At 36.3% G+C, this 13,020-nt stretch overlaps 1 protein-coding gene across 7 annotated transcripts in view; it reads right to left on the reverse strand.

Annotated features, from left to right (window-relative positions):
- ADGRG6 (adhesion G protein-coupled receptor G6) overlaps positions 1-13,020 on the reverse strand; it is a 109,070-nt gene that overhangs the window by 5,837 nt on the left and 90,213 nt on the right. For 5 of the 7 annotated variants that reach the window (XM_079331164.1, XM_079331167.1, XM_079331163.1 and 2 more), the window contains 6 exons: positions 11,922-12,049; positions 10,366-10,634; positions 8,652-8,766; positions 7,354-7,637; positions 3,369-3,470; positions 1,133-1,285 (listed from right to left, as the gene is read on the reverse strand). In XM_079331164.1, coding sequence (XP_079187290.1) covers positions 1,133-1,285; positions 3,369-3,470; positions 7,354-7,637; positions 8,652-8,766; positions 10,366-10,634; positions 11,922-12,049 — 1,051 coding nt within the window. Of the gene's footprint in view, positions 1-333; positions 873-1,132; positions 1,286-3,368; positions 3,471-7,353; positions 7,638-8,651; positions 8,767-10,365; positions 10,635-11,921; positions 12,050-13,020 lie in introns of those variants that run through there. The other 2 variants (XM_079331168.1, XM_079331166.1) reach the window with 2 other exon arrangements.

Consider the following 13,020-nt stretch of genomic DNA (forward strand, 5'->3'; position numbering starts at 1 on the left):
ATACCTGATGCACAATCCCTCATGCTAATGGATGCACTGAATCTTGGTCAGTGACAAAACAATAGTTGTAATTATTTAAAAAAATGAAATGTTTGTGCCTAAATGAAGGAGATAATGATCATCAATAAAAAAAATAGAAGGTATTTCCTGGAAACTATGCCATGCATCAAGAAATGAGAGACTGTGCCATTACAAATGAGACATTGGGGGCTTATTGAAAATAATTAATACTTAAGAAACAACATAACTTTCCTTCCAGTGAAATAATCTACTTCATATATAAACGCTTTTTCTAATAAATATTTTAAAGCAAGTAAACACACCTTTGAGTTAAATATGTGCGCATATTTTATTTCCACTATATTTATAAAAGAGTACTGTATAATAATGCTATGTGACTTTACACAGGACAAAAACATGCACTCACAAAAACAGAGTAACAAAAAATTCTGAACTATATAAGTGAATTTCTGAAATATTATCTCAGACACAACCAAACTTGCAAATCATTCCAGCTGCTCTTTCTTTGCTCCCTTTAACTCTTCTTAAAATGAGCACATTTTCATGGTATGAGTGGAATACAGATGATGCCTTTTATTATATATGCCATTGACATCTAAATAAATAAGCAGTAGATATGGCTATTTGTAGAAGGGCAAGACAATGCATACTCTGGGAACACAGTATCCATTTCCGAGTAGGCTCCATTTGTCGTTTTACCCATAAATGTTTTACAGTTAGATGAAAGGAGTTTAACCAAGACAATCAGCTGTGAACTTGGACTCTGAAGACTTGATTCCTATTTCCAGCTGTACTGCCAACTTTCCTGTTACCTTGGGTGAAGAACGTCATCTCTCTGTGCTTTGGCTACCCTGTGTTTACAATAGGATAATAAGCAAAATTTGCTTTCGTCAAGCCTATTTCATTTAGTATGGGAACATATGGAGATCAGCTCTATATTGAATGCACTGCAGTTGGGTAATGGCTCTTATTAAACATATATTTAAAAAATACTGACACTATACAAATTGATGACATTTTCTTCTTTAACCTTTGGGTAGAAACTCTTGCTGTGCCTTTAACACAGCTCTGTGTACTCACAGATGCACTGGGTGGCAGTGCAAGAACTCACCTGTATGGCTGTTTCGTTTGCAATATGTATTTGTTGTGGATTTTGATTTGGATGTTAGGTAGGTTGAATTGGAGCCGATGGAACTGGAGGATAAGGATTTCCCAAGATTATCAGAACTCTTCTTTATAATATTCGTTGCTGTTTTGCTCCAATCTAAAAATGATTGAGAAATTTTACATAAATAACTACCACAGATAATAAATGCCTGATTTATTCAACTATGATTATTTCAAATATCTGGTACCTTGCTTAGTATTGCTTATAACAAATAATCTATCCTTTTCCTGTCAGGTATCCTCTTTGGTTCTTAAGAATGACAAAATTATTCTGACTTGCTTTACTCTACCGTAGCAGGTTGAAATTGGTGGCTCTAAAATTCTAACAGTAGTTTGTCTGGACAGCAGAACTGCAAGTATAACCTGGCTTTCCAGAATGCAGAACAGCAGAGAAGCTCTGTAGCAGTACAGAGATACCAAAATTTCCTGATCTGAAGAGCAAAATCCAAAGATGATGGGAAAGGGATAGATAGGAACATTTACAATGATCTTAACATCAATGATCATATGATCTGCTGCTGCTGCTGCAGGAGATACTACGTACTAACCACTAACTTGTTGGTTAGCATATTGGCAAACAAGTTATACAATAAAGTTTATTCAGTAGATCACATTTAAAGAATTTTGTCCAAACCATTAAAACAATAGGCTCTTATGCTGGAACAACTTCCAAAATTAAATTGAATAGCTAACACAAAAAACTGACTGAACAAAACTAATACTTAAAAACTCATCACAAGTGAATCAATATCAGTAGAATAAAAGTATCTAACTACTTTTTAACTACTTATAATTGCAGGTAAGTGCAGGAAGTTTCACAATTCAGTCACCTTGCTGTTATTTACTGCACATCAATGAAATTCACAAAATGGAAGAGAGGCCCCAGCCAAAGACATGTGGGCCACTTTAGTCTTGATTTAAATCAAGACAAATACTTTATACTAAATTATTGCTAGAGTCTTTAGGTATGCAAGTTCACATTTGACTTATATTTCACTATTCTGCCTGAAAACAGTGTCAGGTTTGTGGAGATTAAAACCAGCCCGTGGAGATAAACTGGTTAATGCCAGACATAATGACATCACATTAACTATACCACTAAAATAATCAAATCCTTTATGTTTTCATTTTTACCATATTCATACCCACAAACTGCCCAACAGTAGGAAAAAGAATAATTTGATCCATCTTTATTTTTCAGTTCAGGAGTTACAGGATAAATTACATGGAAACAGAAAATATGAATCAATTTGGATGTCCAATCAGAGTGAATATGATTTTCCTAGTTTGCATTAACTCTTTGAAATAAAGAATGAAGTTTTCTTCCTACAAAATGAAAGCTTACCATAGAAAGCAGTGAGCTTATGCCACCTTACACCAGATGTAGATTTGAACATAGGTCATTGAACAAGAACCATATTATATTATATTATATGGTCCAAATCACCACATCAGACAGCAAAAGAAGAGCCAGTTGCCTGAACACAGCAATCTCATGCTATCCAAGATGGCAAAAGATGCAGGAAACTAAAAATATAGTGGCTGGCCCAAGCACTGGACTTTTCCTGTGTCCAAACCAACATCTCTCCTTTCCCTCTGACTGCTGCAGATGAAGGTGAACTTTAGTTCTAGAACCTAATCAGGCTTCTGTTAAAGGAATTTTCTATGTTCCTGAGTCTCTAATAGTCTCTGAATTCAATGGAAAGGACAGGACAGTTTAAAAAGGCAAAGATAAAAGCAAAAGAAGGCAGAATATTTCCATGCAACTTTTAATAATTGCTCCTACATCAGCTCACCAGCCCACATAATTTAAAATCAACATACTTTTATACAGGAGAAAATACGAGTAAGACGGGGTTTGGAATGACAAAGTTTGAATCTCTGCATTCTTTTCTATTTTGTTATTTTTAGGGTCTGATGGGCCAAAATTTACCAGCTGCCTTTAATGGAACCCTGAAAGATTTGAGAATTTTTTACACAGTAATATCTGAAAAGTCCCTAGACAATTAATTATTAGAACTGAAGGGACAGCCTATGATTGACCCATTTTTCCACATCTCTGGCTTACCTTATATCATATTAAAATAAAATAGCATATATTATATTAATGAATAACTGTTTACCTAGACTTCTACAGACAACTGCAGCACCTAAGGAGGGGAGATGGGAACTGCCTTTACCTGAATTGTCAGCCAGTCGGAATCTGCCACAACAGAGATGTCTCCTCCACTGTTTCTGCACATTTTCTTTCATAGCACAATGGAATACAAATATAAACAAACCTGTGACAAAAACAAATAAACACCAAATGAAGCATGTGTTTACAAACAGATTAACTGAAACCTGTAATCAGAAGACTATGAAGTACAAACAAAAAAAAAAAAATCATCTTAATATTTTGTTATTGTCATCCGTGCATCATTTAAGAGGTATGGAAATTAACTAAAGTTTTCCCATTCTCTAGTTGCCATGTAAGTGTCTGAGATATCAGAATACAGAGATTAGGATGCCTTTATTTGCATTGTTGATTTAGATTCAGCTCAGTGTTTTGTTGGTTTTTTTTGTTTTTTTTAAAAGAGGAAAATTATTAAATGGTCTTTTGTTTGAAGCAAGTGACTATTCTGCACCCAGCAGGACTGCAAGAGAGAAACTGTAAAATAGATACCAACATTATTATATTAGCAAGGTGATATTTTATCTCCTGGATATGGTTCCAAATGTACAGAATTGTGGGCTGTATTCTTTAAATCCAGTCATCTTGTAAATGGTACTTAGGAGTGTCCTTATGTAGTGGATTGAATGCTGGCCAAATGCTGAAAAAGCACACTTGGATTTACATGCATTACATGCATGTACTTGAAATTATTATAAAAATGGTAAGAATATGTTCACAAGTACCAATAAGGAGTTTTTTTAGAGTTGATTTTTCTCATGAAATTTTAAGGTTTTCACTTTCAAGACAGGGGATAAGCATCCTACCATGTGATAAGTTAGGTCTTAACAGGGCATACAGTATGGTTTCATCACCTACAGATGTACTTTGTACATCTACATATGTAAATGTAGATGCATATGCTAAATATAGTAGTTGGAAATGTATATGATGAATATAGTAGCTGGAAATCTCATATGCTATGCTCCTGCCTCTTCTCAGGCAAGAATTGGCTGTGCAACCTTTTGTTGTTCTGTGGCTTAGCCTATTTCTTGTTTTACTTGTATTGTCTGTGAGACAGCCAACATGAGGCTGAACATCTGATGGCAAAATTCCACTGCCAGATCCCTCATGATTTTATCTTATATGTGAATAAATGCTACATAATGTGGGTAAACGTGGTCAAGTGGCTTCCTCTAAAACCATTCCTTTATGATTATAATGAATAGTTCTGTACAATAATGTCTTCTGTGTTCCAGCTGTCAGAACACAGCAGCACGGTATAGCTTGGATATTAATGTCCTGGAGAATCAAATCATAATCTCCAAACTGCTGAGGCCTAATTTCACACTAATGCATGCCACAGAACTCTATTTGTATTTGCTTTTCAGGCCAGGCTGAGACCTCTGGAATCAGTTGATTTCAGGTAGGGGCTGGGTCATGAAAAAATTTTTCCTAAGTTTTTCAAGAGCTGATGGGGAAAAGAGGAAAAGTACATTTTTAAAAAGGCATCACCTTAATGCATCTCAAATGTAATCTCTGTTGGATTATGGATACTGTATTTACATTTGACAAAATATTTTTCTGTGTGATTTGTTTAAAGCACAGAGCAAGTTCAATGCAACCACTAGCAGCTATTACAGGGCTGGAGAAGTTGTTAGTGGCCCCAAGTCTTATAAGGCCTTTTACTCAGCTTACAAGCTTAGTAGATTGATGCTTAATTAAATTGAAATGAATGTTCTGAATGGTTAAAAAGAAAATGCATATTCTATAGTAATGCAAAACAAATGTACTGCATTAAGTACTTTGCCTTTGCCCTGTCTGGGCTTGGTCTCCAGAATTTTTTTCTCTGTATTTCATTATTCATTAAGTTTACAATGTGCTTTTAGTAGTACAGCTTTGGTTTTGTTTCCCAGAGACAAATCAGACCCTAGGCTTGGTTCTAGCTTGGCTCTGACTTGAAAGTATTTGGCTTGCCCAGGCATATATATAAAATGAGCAGCCAAAAAAGAAATGTTCCCAGATTTTTTACTCTGAGCGTCAAGGAGAGAAAAATAATTTCCTTTGTAGATGAAAAAGTAAAGTACAGTAACACTAACCGTTGCTGCAATTTGCTTTTTCATTGCCAGTGCACAGAAAAATGCTGCTGGAGGCTGCTGGTATGGCTTGAAATACTCAAGCAGCTTTCAAAAACTTAAGAGAGAATAGATGTATTTACCAACATCTCCATAATTAAGCTGCTAATACTGATGAAAGACTCACCATATTGAAATGCTTTTTGCTACTAGGAAATGCTTCCTGATACAGATTTGCCCCATTTCATCCCCTGACTGTTACATGAAAACCAGTTATATAGGATTTTAAACATCCTCTTCCTTTATTCTTTAGCTTTGCCTAGCTCTTTGACACAGCAATAAGTACCTGCAGATAGAAGATTTTTATCTCCTATTGCTTGATATGACATACCTGAGCATAGACTGCATCATCATTGCTACCACAATCCATAAAAAGCTCATCACTCTTCTTATTACATTTATTTACATTTACATTCTTATCTTTTTCAGGTTACATTTTCTGACTTAACTGCCTTCCAATATTCATTTTCCATTAAATAGTGCTATTACCCTATTTAGGCACTGTTGGACAACCTTGTATGCACCCTGCACTTACAAGCTTAATTGACTGCACTGGAAATTCTGGTTACAGAGAACTGGTTCAATTTGACCCTTGGCAAAGTTTTTCAGAATTTCAGTCTTTTTTCATGTTCTTCCCATACTTCTGATCTCTCTAGGCCTGTCTGAATTTCTAACACAGACACAATGCAGTAAATACTTCATTATGCTGCTAGGGGAGTATCAGAATCTGTCCTTTGGAAAAAACAGTCTCTAGTAAGAACCCCACATCCAAATATTTTTTGTCATTTTGCTTAGCATTGTAGGTTGAAACTGACCCAAACAAAAAACCACAACATGATTCTCTTTCCATGAAAGCTCAATAAATCTTTCAGCGCAGTAAATACATCTCAACTGTATCAGATAAAATGTGCACAGGGTGATATTAAGTACTTTTTCCATAAAAATAGAGGAGATATTTTGCTGACCCTAAGAATATTTCATTTTTATCTCAGTATTTGTGTTTGATAACACACACTCCTTCAATGACATTCTTAAGTTTCTTGTTTTGTTTTGTTTTTTCCCTGGCAGGTTTAATTTTTATGTCAATATGTGTGTGGCATAACACATGCACTTCCAATGACCTCGGGGTTTTCTCTTTATTATGCATTTAGTTGTTCTTTATAGGTGGATAGGGCAAACACTGGTAGAGAATTCTATGGCAGTTGAAACACATGCAAATTTTAGCTCTGAGCTGAAATTTTTTTAAATGTCAGCTATATAATTCCATAATTTATAACCATTTGATTATAGTCTACAGCATTTTTCCAGAAAGACAATTATGCTGGAAAAGTAAAATATCGAAAACTTGAGTAATGTAAAGAAAAATAAGCTGACTGTAACAGTCACTGGATTTTTCTTAAACAAAGAATATCCCATATGTCTCTGCTATCTCTCCACACTGAGACAGAACTGAATTTTATTTTATGAGTTTCTCATGCCTTAATAAAATAGTTATGAGATTTAACATTCCCTACAGGAATAAGTTAAGGAAAAAGGCTTCCTATATTTGTTATAATCAGTGAAAGGAAATGCTGAAGGTCATGCAGCATGTATCTCAACAGAGAACACTGCAGACTGTAAGCTAGGAAGAGGTCTATTTATAATGTAGTTCCTTTTATGAAAAAAGACATTGAAACCATAATTAATATATGTAAGGTACTCAACCCACACGTAGTTGGTAATATTATTCTACATAAGGGGAAACTAATGATGATTAAATATCAAAAGAAAACCTAGAGAGTTTGGGTATGAGTTCCTGGTCCAATCACTGGACACAGTATGCTCCAGAACAGTAACAGATCAAATATTACTTGTTCACAGAACACAAATTCAGCTTACCTTGCAATGAATTGAAAATTGAGAAGAGGTACAGGAAAGCAAGAGTTAAGGAACCCCAGGCAAAAAAGGCAAAGCCCCATGTCATGCCCAGGAGGAAGGTCAGGCTGACCACGCTGCGGAGGTTCCTCAGGATCTCTTCCTTCAGGCTGCGGTTGGTTCTCTTCCCATTCCTGCCACAGATCTGCACCATCACCACAATGAACATGGCCACATTCAGTAGAAACATGATTCCAAAGTAGCCAGCACAAGTCACGTAAAAGACAACTTCGTTCTTGATCCAGCAGCTAGAAAAAAAGGAAAAAAAAAAGATCATTTTTGGTTAATGGAAACTGTCCTCCAATTAATCATATGACTAAAGGAAAGTAAGCTGATTTCTGATACCACTGATGCAGAACTATAGTGCAAAATGAAACATTTGTCCATTTTCTGTTTGGAAACAGGATGAAGCCCAAAGGTATCTTAAGTGAATATGGCCTACAGTATTATCATTTGACAAATCTGAGGGCTGTACCACATTTTAGTCAAAACTAATTTAAAAAGTAGAAAGCGGTGAGAAATGCAATCCCATCATGAAAAAAAGTTTGACTCAGTAAAAAAAAATCACTGCTGCAATCTGTGTGAAGCATTGAGTGCTTTAGTAACAGAATGTGCAAAATTGGATATTCAGTGTCAAAATCTTAAGTGTCTGCCACTGGAACCAAAAGAGAACTTGAACATGACTGGAGAAGTAGCAGGATTTTTGAGGTAGCCATTTGTCAGTCAGCCATATGAGAACTCTAACTAATTCCTCTTGCAGCAAATGGCCTGAATGCTCAGCATGATACTATAATAAAATTTTAAAAATTGAAGTTTTATTTATAATGATGAAGCTTTGCCAGGCAAGGAAAAGAGCATTCACATAAAAACTTTGGCATTTGGAGTTATTATCTGGTCATCAAGAGAAGAACATAGAGGAGTATTGAGCTACATTGGCAAAAGGCTGCCTGATTTGCAAAGGAAACTATTTTTATACAAATTATTTCTTTGCTCTCACCTAGAAAATATACTTTTCATTTAAGACAAACCAACACAAGTATTTTTATTTTATTTTCATGACAAAACCTATAAATTATTCTTTTGCCAGGGGAACATTTGTACCTGGCATTGGGTAATGCAGATTTCCCTCCAATTTTTCTAACAGCCTTCTTCACAGATTCTAATCATTCAGAATTCTGCCTTTTTAGCTTGTTTAATGCACCATCCACATTTCCAAAGCAACTATAAATGCTAAATCTTAAGAGATCAAAAGAAATACTCACAAGTCATCTCCTCCTTGCCCGTTTGCATCTCTGCCATATAAGTCTTTGCCATAAACATGGCTTGCATTTGTATTAGCACTTGCTAAAACAATTGCTATCACCAGAGCTGGCAAACCTGTAACACAAGAAAACTTGTAAGCTTTCAAATCCCCTAAACTTTCAAATTCACCATGCTAAGCTGAATCATTGATGTCTCCATCCCTATTGGTTTACTGCAGAGCATCCTGAGAAATCTGCACTGAGAAGGCAGAAGGAAACAATTCTTCAAGCAGTACAAATATATGGAACTATCAAAGCAATTAACAGGGATTAATTAATAAGCCTTGTAATGTTCTGTAAAGAATAAGTAGTTTAGTATGTGATAAGGAAATTAAAGTAAAATAATAAACTAAAGTAAAATAATATCCCTTAATTACCCGGAGTTAAATTTGCAACTGCACACAGGCTCTCATTATATAGTGAGAAGATTAAAAAATTATTGCAAACATGAGATCTAGTGGATGGATGGTATTAGGAATTTTTTAAAGGTTTTTTTTTTTTCCCCTGCTAATGTGAATTCACGAAGTTGTCAAAGTGGGGAACGGGAACTTAAACCAGTATTTTCTCAACTGCTTCTCTCAACCACATTATATTATATACACCATATTATACACCTTCTACAGCACTATATATATTATATATACTTTATTTAAATGTGGTCCCCTTGCTTCTGTAAAGCAAAGTATGTATTTCTTAATAAGAAAGCAGAGGGAGTATTTGGGGAAAATAGACAACTATGCAGAAGAGAACTCTGCAGAAAGGTACAGCTCTCACAAAAAACCCCCGTACATTTCCTGATATGCCTTATTTACATGTCTTATCCTTGCTCTAACAGAACAGATACAAAGGGGAAGAGGTTAATTTGCTTTTCCGACCACTCAGCCCTTGTACTCTGCTGAGGTTGCCAAAGAGGATGCTAGTTGCCAATGGAAAGACATCAATTATCAGCTGTACTGAGGTCAGTTCTCTAGCCGTAAGGTTAATGGCTTTGTATTGTGTTGTATTATTTCAAACACAATATGTGCATTCAGGGAGAAACCACAGATTCCTGATACAGACAAAAATGAAGAATAAAAGTCTTGCTGCCTGAGCCTGGCAGTTATTTTGCAGTATTACTTTTTCCATTTCTGTCCTGCTGTGTACATTGCTTAGGGCAGCCAGGATCTCTTTGTAGTTTAAATGCTGTGCTGAATTTCAGAAAATTCTGGTTGTTTCTGATTCCACAATAGGCTTTGTGCTTGTTGGCAAGAAAATTTTAAATTTGATTTTTAAAAGTCAGTGCAAAATCTCCATAGGCTTTGAGTAACTGCAAAAGTTTCTGCATTCATTGTGTGACACAGTTCTCCATCTCTGACACGGCACTCACATTTCCCCTCTCCCACTCGGGCCTCTTTGGAAAACAAGACCAGTTTATCTGGTCTCTCTGCTCATTCTGGGGCTGGGAGCTGTTCTGGGTGGAGAGTGCCAGCGAGAGTGTATTTACACAGAATCACACAGGGGAACTCGGTGACAGAGAGGGCTGGCTGCGCGCCGGCAGGCTGGGGGAAGGAAACGACACACTGATATAAATCCCACTCTGTACTTCTGATAGAGAGCTTTTATACAGCAGCATTTATAGAAAGCATTTTACACAGCAGCGTACATCCTATGTAAATATTGCATCTGCTGAACTCACCCCAGCCAATGATGCAAAACTTCAGTATGTATCGCCGTATGTATGTGTTGAACACCTTCACGAGAGCAATGTACATGTGAACAGCTTCCAGTCCCATCCACGTAAAGGTGGCCAGAAGAAAAAAGTGCAAAAGTGCAGCTACAGCTATGCAGAGGCCATCAATATCAAAGGATGCAATCCAGCCATCGAGCAAAAATATCAGGTTAAGAAAGAGCAGGGCTGTGCTCAGATTCATCAGGATTTTGGATGGGTAATCTCTTCGTAACTTCCTAATGAGAGAAACACAGGTGCACATGATCCACTTGCTGTAATCACACAAACCACCTATTGCAGCTGGGTTTACCCCTTCACAAAGTCAATAAAAGCACAAGGAACTCCTTCCAGCTGGGTTTGTGCAGAAAGATGTAGCAGTGTGTGTTTCTGTGTGGGATTGTTGAAGGTTTCAGCTGTGTGTGGTAGCGGTAAGCTACCAGTTATTCGGGTCTCTAATGAGCTAATTAACTCCTACAATATTTTAGCAACTGATTTTTTTATTAAAAAAAACCCAACAAACACTTTCAAATGGAATATAAACCAGTACTTTTAATTTTAAATGAAAAAAAAAAAAAGTACAGCTCATCACAAGGACATCTGTAATCATTTTATATGTGGCCTTATATGTTAGCCCAATTTTTTGAATATATTGTCTAGTGGATGTGGTTTTCTGTTTGTTTTTAAATAGGATCTTAGGATGGCTGAAGAACAAGTAATTTTTTAACTGATCCCCATTGAAATATGGGTATTGAGGGGCAGCAAACAGTTTGTACCAACTTGAACTAGAACACTACACTGTAGGTAATGTAATAGGAAGGCAATCATTGAAGATATTTAAAACTTGAAAACCCCCTTCTCCAGCCCCTCCTCCTGTCCCCAGAAAATCTTCCTTCTTTAGCAGCTACTATGTCCTCTTCTGTTACTGGCAGAATGCTTTCTTTGTGTTGACATGACTATTTTCTCTTCACTGTTCACAGAACTGTACCACTTCAAAATTTTTGCTTTCTCTTGAGTCACTTTCACATTTCAGCAGGACTTCTGTGTAACACTCCACAAATTATTTTGATTTTTTTCTCTCTCCTCACTTTTTTCTGAGGGGCTATAGAATGTAATTGCTCTAGGTGGAATTTTCTCTTTTTAAATTCGGAACATGTTATGCTCATATAGGCTAGATTTGTTTTTATAAAAAGCCTGTTTGACAATTTGAAAATAATATCTATCTGCTAAAAATCTAGAGGAATGTGTCTTGGCAAAAGGAAAATTTTGATACACATTCATCTTATTCCCTGGTCTGAGCAGCACAACACATTAGAAACTGGAAGAAAGACTCTGAACTCATGCCCCCTTGAAAAAGTATCCACTTCACAACACTGTGACCTTGATTTTGCAGGTTTGATTTTTTTTTTTTCAAACGTGGAGTTCCCCTCCCAGGCAAATAAACCACACTAACCACGTAACTAACTGATTCTATTCTGCACACACAGGTACTTCTTTGTGATGCTCTTCACAGAATTAGTACTTACTCAAAGGCAATGTATGTCAGAAGAGTTGCAGCGGAAAATATCGCAGATATTCCGCAGCCGATGTAAGTGATAAAGGTCAGGACCTTGGTGTTCTGTGTGTCGATCTGCGTCACCGTTCTCTGAAGGTCCTGAGAGACAGGAGGAAGAGACCTCTGCTGTAGGCAGCACCTTTGCTGAGAGCACAGCCCTCCTTCTTGGTAACCACTCAAGTGAAACTGAAAAGCATTCTGGAAATACCACTGTAACCTTGACACTGGGGCTCGTTTTTACTGCGTGTGCTTGGTCTCCAGTTGCTACACCTCTCACTTCCTTCCACTGCTCTTCAAAGCATTGTGCTGTAAGTATTACAACTGCTGGCAACAGCAGATAGAGCCTGGTTCTGATCCTTACAATTCACTACTAAGAATTCAAATATCCTTCTCTGGAATAGTCTTCAGTGTGCAAACTTTTAAACTCTGTTGCTTCTATACAACTCTTTTTTGGAAGATGTAAGATTTATAAAAATGTAAGTTAAAAGTATTCATATGAAATAGGCAACATTGTAGGGAATTTCTGGCCTTTTTGTTATTAAAAATCCATAGGAGTCGATGTAACTAATGATCTACAGGTGAAACCAAGGGCAAGATATTGTTTTTTTGATTTAGGGTCTGTTTTGATGTAAGAACTACACTTTTAACTAGAATTGGTCACTAGAAAAGTAATGACAAAGACAACAGAAAAAAATTTGGATATTAAGCAGGAAATTCTAAGGATTTTTTATTTTTTCTGTCTAACTGTAACTGCCACATGGTACCATCAGAGAATAAATGCCAGTGTTATTTCCTCTTTTTAAGGACAAGAAGATATGAGAATGTTCAGATTTATATCACTGTGGAGGAAATGTGAGCAAACACTAAAAGATAATGATGTAAATTCTACAGTCGTCACTCTTGTCCCTAGCAAAACCAGCTAGCAAAAAGAAACATTAAATGCTACAAAACTTTGCATGCTTTGCACAGAAAGGCAGAGGAGCCTATTTCTTTTACTGTCCATTCCAGCCTTATATGAGAGTTTATGTATACAGAAGGAGAGTGTTTTTTGGATATAATTTAGTATCTAA

Source organism: Erithacus rubecula (assembly GCF_903797595.1).
Source record: "Erithacus rubecula genome assembly, chromosome: 2".
In the NCBI taxonomy this organism is placed as follows: domain Eukaryota; kingdom Metazoa; phylum Chordata; class Aves; order Passeriformes; family Muscicapidae; genus Erithacus; species Erithacus rubecula.